We start from the raw sequence: 21,122 nt of genomic DNA, 5'->3' as shown, positions 1-21,122 counted from the left end.
CCTGCCAATCCGAACAGAGATAGATGTAAACAACCCCAAATATGCATGCACATGCATGGCTGGAGGAGTTTTGTTTCTATACTTAGTTGAGTAAATGTATGCAGTATATCTTATTCCCAAACACTAGACGTTACACCCCATTAGTATACCACTCAAGCACCGCAGTATTGCGTCCATGTGTGCTCCGGTCCGTGGAGGATGAAGATTTATGCTTTATTCTCCAGATGGCATTGCCTAAGATTGCAGTGGGCATCCCGCCCCAAATGTGCCTTGGCATCTGTCCCCAAATACCTCTTGTTTTCTTAAGAAAGCCCCAGGCCTCTGCGTCAACACCCCTTATATTGTTTATAGGAAAGTTTCTCTGCTGTTTCGGAGATGGATCATTATACACAAACCACCGTTACACACACTCCATTTAGGCTAATGCATACTCGCCGGCCAGCGTGTTGCTGTAAACACTGGTAACCTCCTCTCCCTCTCTTACTTATTTAGGCCATGCAAACATAAGCCGTCTTTAAATATGCTTTTGAATAAGTAAGATTTAAAGTAAGGGTCTAGACACGTTGAGGCAATGTGCTCTTGTGGGATATGCTGGCAATCGAATCCTGATTCATTTTAAAAATATAGTAAAGCTACACTACCAAATTGTTAATTCCATGCATATTCTTTTGGCACGAATCTTGTATGTAGGCATATCTACGCATCACATGTATGTGTTTCATGAACTGGTTTTGTGTTTTCTGCACCTGTGCCACAGAAGGTACGGCAGGGACAATAGCAGCCTTTGGCCTCGTCGGGTACCTCTCCAGGGGCGCTGTGAAGGTGCAGATGGGTGGAGATACGGCTAGCCTGAATGGCCACCAGGTTTCCCCCGATACCTACAACACAACATCATTCACATCAGACATTATATACTGAAAGTACAGAAAAACAACAACAAAACACACGACGAAAGGTTGACTTATAGAGTGAACAAATTCACATTTCAGTAAAACTGATGCAATGAATGTGAATTTGTGACTGTCAAACTGACAGTCATGAGTCACGTTGTTTCTGTACTCTATATCTTCCTCACAAACACACACACGCCCTCTCATCTCTCCTAAGTAATGTGGTGTGGTGTCCAGAACCGCAGTAATGACGTGTCACACCATGCGGTTCTGGAAGAAGATAAGCAAAAGAGAGAGAAACACAGTGACAGAGGAACATCAGACTTACAAGACTTTAGAAAATTCAAACAGAACAGATGAGATGAGATTAAAGGTGCCAAAGAATGCATTGACACAATATGGGCCCTATCATACACCCGGCGCAAAGCGGCGCAATGTACGACGCAAGTGTCTTTTGTTAGTTTCAACCCAGCGCAATTATAATTTTCACGTTTAGTGCCACATTGTTTAAATAGAAAATGCATTTGCGCCCAATGTTGCGCCCATGGGCGTTCTGGTCTGAAAACGAGGTGTGTTCAGGCGCATTGTTGGCGCGTTGCTATTTTGAGGCAACTAAAATAGACTTCACCATTGACTAACTAAAACCTGCGCAGCAGCACAAAAAGCTTTTAAATATGAAAGATTAAAGGATTAAAATGTAAAAGATTATTATTAAGTCTCTTGGACATAAATGAGGACTAATTATGAGACGTTAGAAGGCGCAAAGAGCTGCTTCACCTGCAGCCTGGTAAGTAAATAAATGCTTTGCTTTAAACAAATGCATCTGTTTTTAAATGTTTTAAATGCTACCCTACAGATTTATTGCATATGATGACACTGTACCTGTGGATATGATGAGATGAGAACCTTCTATAAGTAATGCTTTTAAAAAAAAACATGGCGCTGTCCGAGTGCTGAAACGCTTCGGCTCGCCGCACGTTTGTAAATTCTTTATCTCTTGTTTGTATTTTTAGAGTACAAACCTTTTCTTGCAATTTTGCAAATTATTTTATGAGATTACAATGATTATGTAGGATATTAATACATTTACAGCAATTAAAAGCCTGCTATTTTTACTTCCATGACTAAAAGAAAACAGCTTTTAACTTTTAATAAAAAAATAACAATTTCAATACAAGTGAAAAACAACACAATTATTTAACATTAATCTTAAATTGGGGGTCTTCTTCCTCCGTTTAGTTTTTCAGTTTACAAAGTCTAAATAGGGATTAGACAAAGCGCCAGCGCAAACTGGCTTTTAAAGGGGAGACTCTCATTGGTTTATTGCACGTTACACCCAAAACACCCATTACTCATTAAGAAAATAGGAACAACCCTTTTCGACCGTGCGCTCGGCGCACAAACCATTTTTCCTGTTGTTAAATTAGCAAAAGGGGATTCGGACACGCCCATTTAGACGTTGCGCTGTGCGCTTTAGACGATGCGCTTAGATCGTTAAAATAGGGCCCTCTGTGTGTGTAAAGAGACCTAATGTGTGAGTCTGTATCAGAAGAAAATATGAAATTTGAGGAATAATCAATTGTTTGGAGATTGTTAATGAATGTTTCTGAGTGGTAAGTTTGTGTTTTTTTTTCAGTAGGGACCTGCAAAACGTAACTGTAACATCAATAGTAAAAGTTCAGCCTAAACGCTAGCATATAGATTTAAATGCCCCTCCATCTGTAAGCAGCTGACGGCGATTTACTACTAATCAAGGAACCGGCATTAGTGACAAGATGCACATGATATCACATGCGATTTATCGTGCAGGCCAAGTAAATACAGTTTTACATTTTACGGCACCTTTAACACTATAATACAGTAGAATATAAAAAAGTAGATTTGTTATAATGGTTTAAAACACAAGAACAGAATAGTGTTTTAGTAAATGCAAATTGAAATAATCAAAACAGAATATTAGCAAAAGATGCCATGAACTCCAGAAATAAAGCAGGTGTTAAGAAGCTCTTTGCACTCATTAAAACCTGTAATGGTCTTTCCGCTCATAGTGTTCAGTAATGGATAAACTAGAAGAGGTCAGTACAGAGTTAATGGCATTTCAAAGTGTCTGTTTACCGACACGATGCTACTAAATCAACAGATTAGCCCTCCGCCAAACACAAACAGTCATCTGAATTATAGTAAGACACATAAGCAAAACTCAAAGATGATAAGCAAATCCATTTGTCACACATACAGGGGTCCATGGATGCCAACGATGGTAATAACACTTTGCATCTCAGTAAAGGGACGACTATCTTTTAGCACCACATATGTCTTTGTACAATTAATCCCAACAAGGCAGTGTTTGTGTTTTACGGAGAGGTTACCATTACACCATGCTGTGCCACGTCCCCGTGGCACTGCTGGAGAGACGCCATCTGTAGCCAGGAGTGTGTGGGCATGTGTCTGCGATTTAAATCAGCCAAGGCTACCATTCTCTATCTCACACAAACAAGCAACCAGCACTTCGGATCGTGTCTGGGGAGCGTGAGGTACGACAAATCTTTTACAATTCCTAAAGCAATGAGATCCAGTTCATTAAGGAGAAAAAGACATTTATTTTTTAAAATTAACTCCCCCTCATGCCATTCCAGATTTATATGACTTCCTTTCTTTAGCTGACCATATTAACATTTATTATTAAAGGGCACTTATTATGCAAAATCCAAGGTGTTTGGACATAAATGTGTGTTGGCAGTGTCAAGTCAAGTCAATTTTATTTATATAGTGCTTTTCACAATTGTTTAATTGTTTCAAAGCAGCTTTACATTAATTAAAGCAGGAAAAACACAGAGAAATCGGTGGACAACAAAAGTTGCAAAGTACAGTGGCTTAGATTAAACTGTACTAGATTGTGTGGACACAATCACCTGACAATGAAAAAAATCCACCCACTTCTTTTTTAATCCCCATTAAATCAAAGCAATTTCATTAGACATGCTGTTTTGATGCTCTTGTTAATGTGACATCACATTGTCAAAGCCCCGCCCACATGAAAACTGTGCGTATTTGCTCCCACCCAAATAGGGGCATTTTTATGCTATAATAAATGATATGTGAGGTATTTTGAGCTGAAACTTCATAGACACACCTGAGACTTATATTACATCTTGTAAAATGGGCATAATAGGTGGCTTTTAAAAAGCAATCATGTTATCATCTTTAATATGGCGAAGCTCAAAAAAGCACATTATGTCGATCATTAAAGCAAATGACTCTTGGGTTAATGTCTTCTGAAACAAAATGATACATATGCCAAAGAAAATCATTAATATTTAGAGCTTAGTTAGCTATTCATACACTTTTCATTACTATTCATAAAAAACAATAAGTGCACTAGTTCACGAACTTCACAAATCACATATTTAAATAGGTATACATAGTAGCAAATACAAAGGTAGCAAAGCAAAGTGTGTATTTTGGTCATGATTTGGCTACATCCACTCACAAAAATAAAGTTTTGATATATTTACAGTAGGAAATCTACAAAATATCTTCATAGAACATGATCTTTACATTATATACTAATGATTTTTGGCATAAATAAAAAAATTATAATTTTGACCCGTGCAATGTACTTTTAGCTTTTTCTACAAATATACTCGTGCCACTTACGACTGGTTTTGTGGTCCAGGGTAACATACACTCACCTAAAGGATTATTAGGAACATCATGCTAATACTGTGTTTGACCCCCTCTCGCCTTCAGAACTGCCTTAATTCTACGTGGCATTGATTCAACAAGGTGCTGAAAGCATTCTTTAGAAATGTTGGCCCATATTGATAGGATAGCATCTTACAGTTGATGGAGATTTGTGGGATGCACATCCCGGGCACGAAGCTCCCGTTCCACCACATCCCAAAGATGCTCTATTGGGTTGAGATCTGGTGACTGTGGAGGCCATTTTAGTACAGTGAACTCATTGTCATATTCAAGAAACCAATTTGAAATGATTTGAGCTTTGTGACATGGTGCATTATCATGCTGGAAGTAGCCATCAGAAGATGGTACATGGTGGTCATAAAGGGATGGACATGGTCAGAAACAATGCTCAGGTAGGCCGTGGCATTTAAATGATGCACAATTGGCACTAAGGGCCCTAAAGTGTGCCAAAAAACCATAATGTGATTGGTTGATTAGATAATTGCATTAGAGAGAAATTGAACAGGTGTTCCTAATAATCCTTTAGGATTGTGTTTATAACAGTGGGTAACAAGACACATGAGAACCAATGAGACCCAATGTAATAAGGATGCCGCCTTATTTAAAGTTTCTGCCGTGATTTGTATTGTGTTTCCATGCATGGGTGATGTATCAACCACTAAAAAAGCTCAAAATGATGGCACTTTAATATAAAATCAAATGTGTTGAACTGAAGAAAGAAAGTCATATACATTTGTAATGCCATGACGATGAGTAAACTATGAGAAAAGTTTCATATCTTGGCCAGCTATTCCTTTAAAACCAGCTTTAGCTTTGCCTGCCAACAGGAAATGGAAATGATAGCAGGATTAATGTATATAGACACTGCAACCTGGGTGGGTTACAAATATGATTGGCTGGATGAGCATAAGGGGCGTTTCCTTATGTATCATTTCTGTATGTTGTACTCTCAGTGGGGTGCAAGGAGGTAAACATTTTGCTCCATTTATGCAAACAGAAACTATTTCTCTGTGCATAATTGGCACATATGCTCATCTTTGACTCACTTCCTGTTACGGCAGATGAACGACAAAAGCCAATGTTACTCACTCTGTCTTTTTTACCCTTTCCTCCCATCTCCTCATAAATCCTTTCTGAGATTTGGGTGTAAAAACATCATATTCTGAGACAAAGGTATCTAAAGTGTTTATATGCTCTGATGTTGAAAATCTCCTTTAATGCACACATAAAGACTCAAACAGCTGTTTGGTGCGGCATGCAGGTGTGCACCTCCAAACAACATAAATGTCCCTCATTAACTCTCTCCCCAACAGCGTTTTTAAAGAAAGTTGCCAGCGCCAGCATTCTTTATGATTTTCACAAAAGTTTAAAGGAATAGTCTACTCATTTTTAATATTAAAATATGTTATTACCTTAACTAAGAATTGTTTATACATCCCTCTATCATCTGTGTGCGTGCACATAAGCGCTGGAGCGCGCTGCGACACTTCGATAGCATTTAGCTTAGCCCCATTCACTCAATGCTACCATTTAGAGATAAAGTTAGAAGTGACCAAACACATCAACGTTTTTCTTGTTTAAGACGAGCAGTTATAGGAGCAGTTATACGAGTTAAAGAGGAACTACATTTTATGGCTTAATAGCACTTTTGGGAGTACTTCGACTCGGCGCAGTAACACCCTCCCTCTCCCATTATGAGAGCGAGAAGGGGAGCGGACTTTTCAGGCGAGTCGAGGTACTCCCAAAAGTGCTATTACGCCATAAAATATAGTTCCTCTTTTAAATCCGCTTAGAAAACGCTACGTTTTATTTTGTACCACCAAACTTGCTCGTATAACTACTCGTCTTAAATAGGAAAAACATTGATGTGTTTGGTCACTTCTAACTTTATCTCTAAATGGTACCATTGAATGAATGGGATTAAGCTAAATGCTATCGAAGCGTCGCAGCGCGCTCCAGCACTTACGTGCACGCACACAGATGATAGAGGGATGTATCAACAATTCTTAGTTAAGGTAATAACATATTTTAATATTGAAAATGAGTAGACTATTCCTTTAATGCCTTCCAGAAAAATGTCTTCTATAAATATTAGGGCTGTCAATCAATTTAAATATTTTTAAATTAAAATTCTTGATTAAATCGCATAATTGTCATGAGTTAACTCGCGATGAATCGCAACTTAATCATACATTTTTATCTGTTCTATATTTACCTTAACATTTTTCAAGTTTTTAATACTCTAATCAACATGGGTAAGGACAAATATGGATGCTTTATGCAAATGTATGTTTATTATTAGTAAAGGAGTCAGCAAAAATTATTTTGAAAAGATTTTTAAGGTTCAAAAACAAAATCACTGCATCCATACCTTAAACTCACTGGTAAAACTAATAGAGTTGGCAAACACAAAGTCAAAAATCAATTTTAATATGTTTAATTTTATTCTTTCTTTTATTGTTTGATTGAGAAACAGATAGTTTTAAGATCTACTGTAATGCAAGGATCTAAATTAATGTTACATATTAAACATTTTTCCCCAACAGTTAATCAAACATTAACTTAAGACTTAACAGATTATATCTGCATTAATTATTGTCAAAACAGATATTTTTAAGTGTATATATCGGGGTCGCGTGCCTGTGTGCACGCTTCAAATGTGTCAGTCAGCGTGAGAAAGGATTGGAAAAACGTTGATGTGTTTGGTAATCTAACTTCATCTCTGTTTGGTACCATTGAATGAACTGGGCTAAGCTAAGTGCTATTAAAGTGTCAACGCGCGCCACAGCGATTGAAGATGATAGAGGTATGTATCAACTCTTCTTAGTTTAGGTAATAACATAGTTTAATATGAAAAAACGATGGAGTATCCCTTTAATTGACGAGATAACTCCCCATTGGCAGGGAAAGTGTTAATGGGATTTAATTAAAAATCATATCGCTATTTGTGGTCCTGCTTCCTTTCCTATTACCATAAGAGATAAACTTGTTCAATTAATAAACACGTCCTGCGGCTAGTAATCCTGCTCACTTTCAGCTGTATTTCAGTCTTTTACCATCCTTCAGCTTTATCTCAAAAGGAAAACATTCATTAAAAGCCACATCCACAGATCTGCCCTGAGGTCTCGTGTGCAGCTTTAAATAAGTGAAATTATGATAGACATTTTATCAGGTAATAACAGCCTAAAAGTGTATGACAACATCAACCGTCATGTTAGTCTTGCCATAGCCACGAAGATGGTACTGTAAGTAAAAGCTTCACAAACTGAGGATTTACAGGCTTAAACCTTCTAGGACACATCCAAAAATACAAGAACCAAGTCAGCCAGGGTTAAATGGACATATTGGTATTTTCGTTTAGCCTATTATTCAGAATATTGACCATATACTTCAAGAGTTCTCCAGCGATGTGTTAGGAGAGATCGAGTGTCATACTAACTGTGGATAGTGTATTCCTAAAGGCACAGTTTCACCAAAATCAAAACTCTGTCATCATTTATTAACCCATAAATGTCATTCATAGAGTGAAAGAGTGATTTTAACAGTATATGCTTTCACAGAATAAAAAAGGAGTGATGTGAACAGTCTTTAAAGCAGAGTCAAGGGCTGGTGATACAGATAAAGCAGATTGCTTTAGTAAGTAAATTCATGTTAGTGTCAGTCCAAAAGTTGTTGTCTGTTTGTTATAAACCACAAATAACATCACACTGTCATTTCAGTACCTGAGGTTGATGAATGGTTGGGACATTTTCTACCGATAATGCTCTATAAAAGTGTATAAGTGACAAAAGAAAATAAGTATGGAACTACAGGAGTAAAGCTCTTCATGCACAAAGTGTAAGCTTTAAAGGAACAGTATGTCAAAACTGGTACTGCAATCACACAACTGGTGGCCAATACACAACATGACAACATAAACATCAGTTGAGGGCTGCAACTCCTTTTTTTAAATGACAATATCCTGGCCAGATCACTGTTGTGAGTGATATAAGTATTTAAAATGAAAATGATTTCTTAATGTCTAGTGACATATCAGGGCCAATTTATGATTAATTGATATACATTTCTTACATACTGTTCTTTTAAGTAAGCAATAAGGTCTGCGTTGTATCGTGAATAAGTCACCACTAAAGGCACAATGCAAAGAGGAGTCTACTGCAAACCCTTCAGGCATGACTTATCCTTAAGTACCATATTGCTTTTATGAAATGGTTACGAGACAATAGAAATAATAAAGTACAAAATAAAGGAAATGAATGCAACTTTTGTTTCAGGAAAATCAATATAAGCCTTTCTTCCGCTGGGAAAATAGTTCCTGACTGACTGTGAACTGCAACAGAATCAGTTTATGTGCGCTAAGGGTGTTGCGCAATGATACACACAGAATCGTTGGGTGGGCCAGTCATATTTACAATAACCAATCAGAATCAAGAAATGTTTTATAAGAAATAAAATCTTACCATTGATAACAGGTGTGTACACCACAATTCCAGCCAGGTTGGGATCAGACACAGTTTTGTCCAGGATAAGTCCACCGATACTAAAATCGGAAAAAGATCATTTATTTTAAGGGCTTGTATGTTTTATGGGAAGAATGAGTTAACATACGTGTGAGTGTCTAACCTGCTGATGAACATGGCTGTGATAACCGGCTCCCAGCCGGAGTACAGCAGCTGACGGCTGGCTGGGTGTTTAGAGGAGATGACCATCCATAATGGGGTCAGACACATGAAGAAGGCACAAACCAGAGACGACACGTATGGGTGTGAGTCTGAGAAAGAGAGAGTGACCAGTGAATACAAATACAAAGACGCACACCAACTGTCATAGCGTATAAAGTTATTTTAATGAATATTCACACAAAAACACCCTCTTGAAAGATAAGAATTATTTGTGTTATTATTTTTAAACATAGAGGGCTCTATTTTAACGATCTAAGCGCATTGTCTACAGCGCATGGCGCACACAGTCTAAACGGGCATGTCCGATTCCTCCGAGCGCACGTTCGAAAAGAGTTGTTCCTATTCTTGTAATGAGTAATGGGTGTGTTTTTGGGCATAACATGCATTAAACCAATGATAGTCTTATCTCTCATCTCCTTTAAAAGCCAGTTGCGCTGGCGCCATGCCGATTCCCTATTTAGATGACAAACTTTGTAAACTGAAAAACTAAGCAGAGGAAAAAAAACCCAGTTTAAAATGAATGTTAAATAATTGTGTTGTTTTCATTTGCATTGAAATTATTTTTTGGGATTAAACCTTTAAAGGCGCTCTAAGCGAATCTGTGCGACGTCACTTTTTGTTGATGTTTGAACTGTTTTCAAACAAACGAAGCGTAGCTAACTCCTCCCCCTCCCTTCCGTGCTTTCATGAATGCGCCAAACCCCCACCCCCAAGTCCTTCTTGTCGTTTATTAGCTGGAACACTTTGTTATGTTTCGTGGTGTTAGGTTTGGCCACTGTGTTGTTATTGCCGTTTGTGGAGCCTGGGCTGTCTACAGAGATCGCTTTTTTACAGTTTGATCAGCGGTCAGGTAGCAAGCAGATAGTGAGGAGATGTTTGCTGTATGTAACAAAAAATGTTTTATGGTCTACAACGCGTGAATTCACTTAGAGCACCTTTAAAAGACGTTTTCTTTTAGTAAAGGAAGTAAAAATAGCAGGCTTTTAACTGCTGTAAATGTATGGATATCCAAAATCATCAAAAAATTATTTACAAGTACGCAAGAAAAGGATTGTACTCTAAAAATACTTTATTTGTAACAAACAGGAGATAAATAATTTACAAACGTGCGGAAAGCCGTTTCAGCATTCAGACAGCGCCGTGGGTTTTTTAAAGCATTACTTTAAAATGTTTCTCATCTCACAATATTCACAGGTACAAAGACATCATATACAATAAATCCGTGGGGTAGCATTTAAAAAAACATTTAAAAATAGATGCAATATTTGCATTTGTTTAAAGCAGAACATTTAATTACTTACAAGGCTACAGGTGAAGCAGCTCTAACGTCTCATAATCGGTCCTCATTTATGTCCAAGAGACTCAATAATAATCTTTTGCATTTTAATCCTTTAATTTTTCATATTATAAAAAGGGTTTTATGCTGCTGCGCATCCATGTGTGTGAGCGAACGCGCATTGTTGTCCCGTATTACGAACGCGCTCATTAAATACCAAAAACAATATTGCGCCATTGACTTTAGACCACGATTGCGCCTGAACACACCTCGTTTTCAGACCAGAATGCCCATGGGCGCACAATTAGGCGCAAATCCATTTGCTATTTAAACAACGTGGCGCTAAACTTGAAAATGATCATTGCGCCGGGTTGATACTAGCAAAAGACACTTGCGTCACGCATTGCGCTGGACGTATGATAGACCCCATTATGTTTGTCAATAGCCTTATTCAGAAAACCATTAAATTCCAAAAGGTTCAAATACTTTTTCTTGCCACTGTATATTTATTGAATGATTCATTTAAGTTAGAAATAAATAACAAGTATCAAAACCAGACTATTTTTTAATCCCTGCTCCAGAGAGATCTAGATCTGTGTTAAATGGTGGCCCACAATCCTCTACCCACTGGCTCTAATTGGATTTAAGCAGATTAAGACTAAAATATGATCTTTTCAAAATTCAGATCAAATCTTTTGATGTCAGCCTGACTCGAAAAGAGCTTTAATTCTCATCCCTTATCACAAACTTACATCCCAAACCAATACAGTAAATCCCAAAATCGAGTCAGCGTCTATATTTAATTTGAAATGGTCATGACAGTAATGATGGCATAAGCTGCTCTTTCTCTTGGCTGGCACGGCGCTATGGTTTTGGCACGGCCATGCCCTCACCTTACTTCACCTCTCAGAGAAAGTCAGGCTAAAAAAGGAGCCCGGTGCTGAGTCTGGGCCAGAGTGCCACTTATCACAATGACTCATTAACCTCCATGAAACCAATATAAACACCAGACTGCCAGCCAGAGCGGCCCACGAGCCACTTTCACACTTTAATGTTTGTGTGTTTTAGTACAGGAGAGGGAAAGAGGAATGAGATGTGCTATTTATGAGTGTCTGATAGAGGAGAAGGACGTTAGCTATGTTTTAACATCTAGACAGCTGAAGTTTAATTGTTGTGGAACTCATAAACGATGTTAGGGAATTTGTCATTTACTACTGAAAAGTATTTATCTTTATTTATGTCTGGTGTGTGTGTGTCTCTGTACAGAAAAGATATAGCGAGCCCTGTGTGTGTGTGTGTGTGTGTTTCATAAAAATGTGTAAGTGTAGACCCTGTAGGCAGGTCATAAACTCTGTCACAACACTCTTATTGTCCAAACGCAGACTCATTAGCAGCCTGACCTGACCCATAAAACACATCAACCCCAAGGCCCGGCTTTACCATAACTTAAACACCTCACATCGGCTGTCACTTGCAACAAGATACGCTTACTTAAACCTTTCCGTTACCACATTTTATTAAGACAGAGAACAGACCTAAATCAAATAATTCATTTCACAAGGCAGCCTTCCAACACAACTTCTGACATATCCATTTAAATAACCTTTGCTCAGGACACAAGTGAAGGATCACCCAATGTAAAGGGATAATTGTGCCCTCTTGTGGTGTAATATAGGTAATATAGGCATGTGATTTGCTGTAGAGACCTGGCTTTATCAAACTGTATCACCTTATCTGTGGGAAAAGTAAAATTAGTTTCATGCATAATATAATTTCCACTGAAACAGGAAGTAAGGGAGGGCCTATTGAGTGTCTCCTTCCTTTTTAAACGGTCAAAAGCATTTAGTTTAGCTCACAGCCTGAAATCTGATAAGAAGCTGAAGTGCACAATGATGTCATAAAAAACAGTGGATTCATATGGGGGAAGTGAAAGTCTGTAGGTTTTGAATCCTTATATATTCCTATATTGAATCTAATGTTGTGGAGCACACCTGTTAAAGTATTTACACTTAAAACTAATAAAAAAGCCCTTATATTTCCAGTAGTGCCTCATCATGCATACCACACAATATGTGAGCTCCCTATTATACAGTGAGGAAAAAAAGGATTTGAACACCCTGCTATTTTGCTATTTTCTAGTTCTCCCACTTAGAAATCATGGAGGGGTCTGAAATTCTCATCATAGGTGCATGTCCACTGTGAGAGACATAATCTAAAAAAATAAATCCAGAAATCACTATGTATGATTTTTTAACTATTTATTTGTATGATACAGCTGCAAATAAGTATTTGAACACCTGAAAAAGTCAATGTTAATATTTGGTACAGTAGCCTTTGTTTGCATTTACAGAGGTCAAACGTTTCCTGTAGCTTTTCACCAGGTTTTTGGCCCACTCCTCCACACAGATCTTCTCTAGATCAGTCAGGTTTCTGGCATGTCGATGAGAAACACGGAGTTTGAGCTCCCTCCAAAGATTCTCTATTGGGTTTAGGTCTGGAGACTGTCTAGGCCACGCCAGAACCTTGATATGCTTCTTACAGAGCCACTCCTTTGTTATCCTGGCTGTGTGGCTCCTTAATACAGTGCAGTCGCCTTGTCCCATGTGCAGAAAAACACCCCCAAAGCATGATGCTACCACCCCTATGCTTCACAGTAGAGATGGTGTTCTCGGGATGGTACTCATCATTCTTCTTCCTCCAAACACGTTCAGTGGAATTATGACCAAAAAGTTATATTTTGGTCTCATCTGACCACATGACTTACTCCCATAACTCCTCTGGATCATCCAAATTGTCTTTGGCAAACTTAAGACGGGCCTGGACATGTGCTGGTTTAAGCAGGGGAACCTTCCGTGCCATGCATGATTTTAAAAGCATGACATCTTGGTGTATTACTAACAGTAACCTTGGAAGTGGTGGTCCCAGCTCTTTTCAGGTCATTGACCAGCTCCTCCCGTGTAGTTCTGGGCTGATTTCTCACCTTTCTTAAAATCATTAAGACCCCACGAGGTGAGATCTTGCATGGAGCCCCAGTCTGAGGGAGATTGACAGTCATGTTTGGCTTCTTCCATTTTCTAATGATTGCTCAAACAGTGGACCTTTTTTTACCAAGCTGCTTGGCAATTTTCCCGTAGCCCTTTCCAGTCTTGTGGAGGTGTACAATTTTGTCTCTAGTGTCTTTGGACAGCTCTTTGGTCTTGGCCATGTTAGTAGTTGGATTCTTACTGATTGTATGGGGTGGACAGGTGTCTTTATGCAGCTAACAACCTCAAACAGGTGCATCTAATTGAGGATAATAAATGGAGAGAGGGTGGACATTTTAAAGGCAGACTAACAGGTTTTTGAGGGTCAGAATTCTAGCTGATAGACAGGTGTTCAAATACTTACGTGCAGCTGTATCATACAAATAAATAGTTAAAATAAATCATACATTGTGATTTCTGGATTTTTAATGATTTCTAAGTGGGAGAACTTGCAAAATAGCAGGGTGTTCAAATACTTATTTTCCTCACTGTAACTGCACAAGTTGACTCCATAGGTGTGATGTTAGCATGCTGATAAGCACAATACTAAAAGTACTGCAAGCAGGGTTCCCACACCTTGGTTAACTTCAAATTCAAGGACTTTAAAGGATTTTTCACGTCCAATACCCTCAAATTTAAAGACTTAATGTGAAGACACCTTTCAAGTGAGGGCAAGGTTACATCGTGGTACCTTGTAAGATAAATTGGCACAGTTTTCATGTGTCAAACACAACTATGCAAAAAAAGCATTTTGGTATGGCCCAAAACGCTGACAAAATTCATATACAGAAAATATAAGCATTCAAAACTAACAGTTTGGCATGTGCAATAAAAAAGTTTAGACTTTTTATGTTGTCATCTTTTCATTTTTCCAGAAAACATCTTGCACAAAATAAATAAATAAAAAACTTGTATGTCTTTTTTACTTTTCAGGGTCTTGCATTTTTTTCTAATTCACAAACGTTCAAAGATTTTTAAGGACCTGTGGGAACCCAGTGTAGGAGATTTCAGTCATCTTTATGACTTCCACAGACCGCTAAGGTTTAAAACAGAGCCCTCCCTAGTCTGCTTACCTATACAGTTGTAAAGGCCCTGGCTGATCCAGGCTAGGATGGCCAGCGTGATGAGGTCACCAAAACTGGCGGCAATAGGCGTGGCTACATTATCAGGGTTGATGCCCGTCTTCTTAGAGCCCACGATCACACCCACCATTATTATACCTGCGTTAGACGACATAAACAACAGGCATTTAGAGCAACACTACATATACGAGCATTAAAGCTTCATTTGTAGTTCATACCCTGCAGCATAGATGCGATGAAGGCTGTAGCTACACTACTGGAACAAAGTAACACTGCGTGATTGAACTGGAACTTTCCATCAGGAATCCAGCCAAGTACCACAGCTGCTACAGCTGCAAAGAAGCCAATAACCGTGGCCTGCACCTGAAAGATGGGTAATGTCATGTATGCATTAGTTTGAATAATAAAACATATAGATCTCATAGTGGTAGAAAACAGCAAATGCACCCGGCGCACCTTTAATAATGCCATTTTAAAAACAAAGAATTATTTATGCATTTAATTAACCTTACAGTGCATTACAAAGTGTACATGTGCTCATTATGTGCTGTATAAAAAAGCAGTATTAAAAATTCTGCACCATTTCTAGGTCACAATTCAAATGTGACCAAATGTGTGATTATGGTAACTTTGTCCTCAAGGTCCAATTCTTTCCTTTATTCAAAGTAGAAGATGTTTTTTTACTTTCTCATATCATGCTAGGTTAGCAGACTATCAGGTTCATGCCGGCTTATGTGCATGCCGTCATTAAAGCAAAATTATTAAGACTTATTAAATCCATATTAATTTTTGGTTCACTCAAATTGTTACGCTGATTAAATAATTTGTAATTAAATAAAAATACAAAACGGAAGCAGTTTCACTAACTCCTGTGTCATGTTCAATTATGTGTGACAGCAGGTTTGAATTTCTAAAGCTTAAACTTGACAACATCATCAAATATTTGTTTAATTTCTAAGTAAAAACTCTCATGCAAAATAACTATGTGTGTATTTAGTGTTCCTGTAGCTCAACTGGTAGAGCATTGCTGAGCAGTGCAAAGGTCATGGATTCGATAGCCAGGGAAAACACATAAACTGACAAAATGTATAGCTTTATCTTGTAATGCACTGTAGATCACTTAAAGGGCACATATTATGCCCATTTTTACAAGATGAAATATCTCAGTATCAGGTGTGTCTGTGAAGTTTCAGCTCAAAATACCTCACAGATCATTTATTATAGCACATCCAAAATGCCCCTATTTAGGTGGGAGCAAAAAAGCGCTGTTCTCATGCCTGTACCTTTAAATGCAAATGAGCTACAGCTCCTTCACTCCCTTACCAACAGACAGTGAGAGCTTTTGGTTAAAAATTAATCTGATTCCTGTGAATACAGTATGAGACAATAGCATCTTTAGCCGCATTAGTGCTATAGCGTGCTAACAAATACATTTAGAAAAGCTTTTGGGTAAAATTTAACCAGTCAGTCAGTGACTGTGGGCGGGGCTTTGTTTCTGTGATGTTACATTAACAAGAGAATCAAAATGGCATGTCTAATGAGACTGCTTTAGTTTAATGGGGATTAAAAAAAGAATGCTGGATTTTTTTGTAGTGTGGTTGTGTTCACACACTGCCAATACACATTTATGTCCATGAATTTTGCATAATAGGTGCCCTTTAAAGGCACATGGATAAATGTAATGTGTGTATTTAAAGCTACTGTTTAATTATCCTGCATTTGCTTTTTTAAATACAGTATAAAGCAAGAGTGTAAATATTTGAATGGGAAACAACCTCAAGAAATCTCTCACCTGTTTCAGTGCCAAGTTTCCAATAATGAGATTCCATTTCTCTATGGGTGAGTCCATTTTCCCCACATTCACCTAAAGACAAAAGAATTGAAGAATAAACTTGTTCTCATCTGCATTTCTTTAACAGAAATCTATTGTGTGTGGAGGCACCATAGTACACTGATGGTATCAAATGGTACAATTATGGTACTTGGTACTCTATAAGGTACTAAAAATGGTACAGCTTTATAAAGCAAATAATAAAGGTGCATTGTGTTACTTTTAAAAAAGATCTCAGGACAGAAATGCAATATAATATACATAACTATATTATCAGTGGTGTAAAGACCTTACATAATTTTAAATTTTATTACCTTAAAATTAGTCGTTTTTATCTACATACACCGCGGGTCCCCTCACTTGGAAGTCGCCATCTTTAAACAGTAGCTATAAATGGACAAACTGCTCTACAGAGCGTTTTTCGTCACTACGTCTCAGACGATGGCATGTTTGTCCTGTGGCGACTACCGTACTGTAGCTTCTCTATGCTTTTTATAAAAGAGGGGTGAGCTGTGGACTGAGCTGTTGGTTGCAATTCACAATCTCACCATTAGGTGCCGCTAAAAATCTACACAGTGGACCCTTAAATTAGGGATGCACCGATACGATTTTTTGGGCCGATACCGATTTAAACAGACAACTTCTGGCAGATACCGATTGCTACTTCAAAAAAAGTTGGACTTCTTTTCCCCCACTGTTTTCTTTTATTGTCCAAGACGTTTGAGCCAGCTCAACATAGGTTTTCTGTCGGTGCTTAAGTATAGTGCACACCAGAACATTAAATCATTTTAATTGAACAACAGACATGCAATTCATTGCCTTTATGCGGTTAATTAATAAACAATTCATCAAAAATCGTCCGATAAATATCGGAGGCCGATACATCGGTGCATCACTACTTTAAATAAAATAAATAAATAGTTTAAATATTGATTTTCAGCAATTAAAGAAAATTTTAACCAAATGGTGCATCATGAGAAAAGTAAGACAGCTCATGCGATCATGAAAAGCAGCTGCACATTTAAGGATGAACCGTCATCTGAGAACAAGATAACAACCTTTTGAGTTCGAAATACATCTCTGCCCACTGCATAACAAGACGGCCGATTCCACTATGAGCTAATACAATGTGTGCGCAAGTATGTTTGCTTTAAGAAAACAAAAATAAACGTGAAACAGCAGTGTGTATGAGAGATACGTTTGAGGAGCAGAGAGCAGCTCAGTTTCCTCCAGCTGTGTGAGGGCGAACAGAAAGACTCTGACTCCACACCAGCAGGGTTTGTTTATTTTCTCCACCTCGAGAGGGGACGACACATTTGCCATAAGAACTCTAGACTTCGAACTGAGTGGGTTGAAGCCCCTCTGAGCCCTGCAATCCCAGCCAGAGGGGTGAGAAAACACTAGCTACCAAAAAATATAATCACTCAGTCAGCAGATAGCAGCCGAGACTTCAGAGTCATCCAGAGGAACGGCCAAGAGTCAAGTTAGTTGAGCTTGTGAAGATTACATTTTTTAAATTAATTTAAGACAACATAAAACGCATCATTTAACTTGATCTATTTATGGAGATTAGCATCCTAATTTGGCAAAACACACCCACATGGCCTTTACTACATCATCAGTAACAAAAAGCTATTTTGGAAACATTCATTTTGTGTGCAAGACCAGAGACATTCAAGACTTCATTTTCAAGGTTTCATGTTGTCTCAACGGCCTGTGTGTGTTTGCATTCCTCGCTCAGATATACTGAAACGCCTATAGAGTCATAACCATAATAACAGTCTAGCTAGCTGTTTATTAAACTACACATATATCATTTACAGAAAGAGTAGATATGATTGCCAGGCCCTGACAGGTGTCAGCCTGCCCGAAACAAGCTCAGATCTCATCATAAACCGCATCACCGCCTGTGTTTGTTCAACACTTAAAAAGACTGACAGTTGTCGCCAAGTGAAAAAATTACAGGTGTTGGTGCAACAAAATGACATCATTTCTGATCTCTAGGTGAAATATTACAATAATATTGTGAAAACAGTAGGTGGTGTTTTAAAAACATTGTGTGTGTAAGGATGTCACGTGACGTGTATTGATACTAACCGCTGTGGAAAGTCTGGACGCGAGAGTCATCTCCAGGTTTCCTTTTAAACCCAGGAGAGCAGGAACCAGGATGAAGATCTCAGTGATGTTCTTAAATGCTTCCCAATGCTGAGAAGTAAAGGAGATATGAGAGAATGTAAGCAGTGCTTGTTCCTGTAAAAACCCAACTTGATGATGTCTCCACGGGTGGCTGCTTACTGTGTCCAATCAAAGCAGCCCACGTCCAAGTTTTTATTTTGTGATGCCTAAATATGGATCATGTCCCACCTTCGCTAAAAGTCTGTGGATGCATGCGATTTGAGATGTCTTCATGTCAATAACACCAATGTAAGATGGGTTAACTTTGGTATAAATACTAAACAAATCCCTATTCCTAAATATAAACAACAAGCTAATTCTGAAATAGGTCTTATCTTTTCCCCATGTAGTCTTATGGCAATATGCAATCCTGATTTACCAATAAGTGCCTTCTGAATCTCACCTGTACTATATCCAGTACAACTCCGGCCGACACCGTCCCAAAGCCAGCCAGGAGGAATGGCACCAGTATCTGCAGCACCATGGCCAGGAGCGACTCTTTGGGCATGTTTCTGGCTGCCTGCTGCTGCCCTTCTTCCTCGCTCTCCTCTTCGTCAGCTTCCTCTCCTGAAACCCTACATTCGGGCAGCATGGGTTCAGTCTCCTCATATCTGCCCTCTCCCGGATCAGACAGGCTGATGGACGTTCGCCCGCCTCGGTCCGAGTGGCGCCGAGACTCACGGTGCAAGCCGTTCTTTAGGGACTCCGGTTTGGGCGTGCCGAGGTCTACCATGGCCAGTCGTTCCTCCTGTAGGGCAGTGTAACCGGAAGGTACCATGGTCTGAAGCATGGAGGGTATGGGTCTTAAAGAGAGAGAACTCCAGGCTCCCCCGGCCTGAGCCGCCAGACTAGGTCCCAGGGAGCTGAGCACAGCGCCCCCTATGGTTCGAAGGCTCATATTGTAGACTAAAGTTAGGTGGGCTCATGGCCCTCGGGACTTCGGGAAGAGCAGTGGATCACTAAAATAGACAGGTGTCCATAACTTTGTTGAAGTTGTAGCACCGCAGCGACTGTAGGAAAGCATAAAGGGAAAAGGTTTGTTGTGCATTAGACTTAAATATCACTATCATTATGTGCCTGTCATCTGTGCTTAGTACAGTCTATATGCATCAATTACCTAAACATCAATTACTGAACACACACTTGGAGATGACACGTCCCACTTTTTTAAAATAGTAAATGTGTAATGGGAAAAGGTAACTCACTGTATCCAATAATCTCATCTGAAATAGGACATGACAGTTAACAATACATTTAACAAAATGCAAAAACACACCTGAGTGTTATAACGCATTATAAGAAGTCAACAGTAAGCAATGTAAATACAATATAAAGAATGTAGGTGGACTTTGTAAACAAGAAGCATAGCATACATTTAGCACCGGTAGATGACCAACCTAACTAAAACTGAAGTAGGTAAACAAACACATTTCACAAACACACCGTCGCTTAAAACAATAAACGATGATGACTAAAAGTCTTTTACTGAAAACAAAAGTATACATACTTCATTTGACTAACTGATATGAATCTGATGCCGTAGAGAGGATAGGTTGTTTTGAAACTAGATATGTGAGTCTAAATATGCCAGATTTTGTAAAGTTTAAAAAGTTTATAAGGTTTAAATAATTACCACAGGATATATATTATGCATTGAAATAATCTCGACCCATTAAAGCATATTTTCCAGCTGCCCTAACACACACACTTGTTACACTTACTCATACTGTTGTCAAATGAAACCAATTTGTAATCTAATCTGTAAAAGATGTTTCTGAGCTCTCTGGAGGATAAATGATTGTATCGGAATGTATTTACCGAGAGATTCCTGGATGCGAGTTCCGCTTCTTCCCTAAACGCGACACTGGCGCTATGACAGCAGCGGCGCGTCATCACTGCCGTGCACTGCGACAGCCACGTACATTTCAAAATAAAGGTCCGATACTGAATCTTGCGTTTTAAAGTAGGCCTGCGTTGTTTTCCTTGTAGGACAAAAAAAATAACTTAAGTATAAATAATACATACAGAAATAAAAATAACTTAAGTATAAATAATACATACAGAAATAAATAAATGCAGGAATACATCATGTAATAGTAAATACATTAATAAAAATAATGTAAAAATAAATTAACAACAAAAATGATACTACAAATTATAATAATAAAAAAGCTGATGGAGTTAAGACCTTTTCATGATCAAAGTTTTATATATTGGATTTTTTTGCATACAAGCTTTACAAACATACATAAAAAGTAAATAAAAGGCTAGTTTTTGGAAATTACATTTAAACCATAAGGCACTATAAGGTAGAGCCTTCTGGTATTTTTTTAATGTAAAGATCAACTATTGTCATTGCAAAGTTGCTCATCCCTCTGAAACAGAACTCCATATGGTCAGAGGTAAGTCGGTTTAAATATCTGGCAGTTCGGATTTTACTCTAAAAATATTTTTTAAA

At 38.3% G+C, this 21,122-nt stretch overlaps 1 protein-coding gene across 3 annotated transcripts in view; it reads right to left on the bottom strand.

Annotated features, from left to right (window-relative positions):
• slc41a2b (solute carrier family 41 member 2b) overlaps positions 1–20,617 on the bottom strand; it is a 28,918-nt gene extending 8,301 nt beyond the window's left edge. The window contains exons 1-9 of one of the 3 annotated variants that reach the window (XM_055190549.2): positions 20,483–20,617; positions 19,068–19,674; positions 18,587–18,694; positions 16,451–16,522; positions 14,877–15,021; positions 14,650–14,796; positions 9,219–9,366; positions 9,056–9,135; positions 747–878 (exon numbers count right to left, since the gene is read on the bottom strand). In XM_055190549.2, the coding sequence (XP_055046524.1) occupies positions 747–878; positions 9,056–9,135; positions 9,219–9,366; positions 14,650–14,796; positions 14,877–15,021; positions 16,451–16,522; positions 18,587–18,694; positions 19,068–19,562 (1,327 nt within the window). In that variant the 5' untranslated portion in view covers positions 19,563–19,674; positions 20,483–20,617. Of the gene's footprint in view, positions 1–746; positions 879–9,055; positions 9,136–9,218; positions 9,367–14,649; positions 14,797–14,876; positions 15,022–16,450; positions 16,523–18,586; positions 18,695–19,067; positions 19,675–19,781; positions 19,872–20,385 lie in introns of those variants that run through there. The other 2 variants (XM_055190550.2, XM_073873491.1) reach the window with 2 other exon arrangements.
• Positions 20,618–21,122: the final 505 nt, after the last annotated feature.

Source organism: Misgurnus anguillicaudatus, chromosome 1 (assembly GCF_027580225.2).
Source record: "Misgurnus anguillicaudatus chromosome 1, ASM2758022v2, whole genome shotgun sequence".
Classification (NCBI taxonomy): domain Eukaryota; kingdom Metazoa; phylum Chordata; class Actinopteri; order Cypriniformes; family Cobitidae; genus Misgurnus; species Misgurnus anguillicaudatus.
The sequence above is the reverse complement of the archived record's forward strand: the minus strand, read 5'-3'. Positions and strand labels throughout refer to the sequence as shown.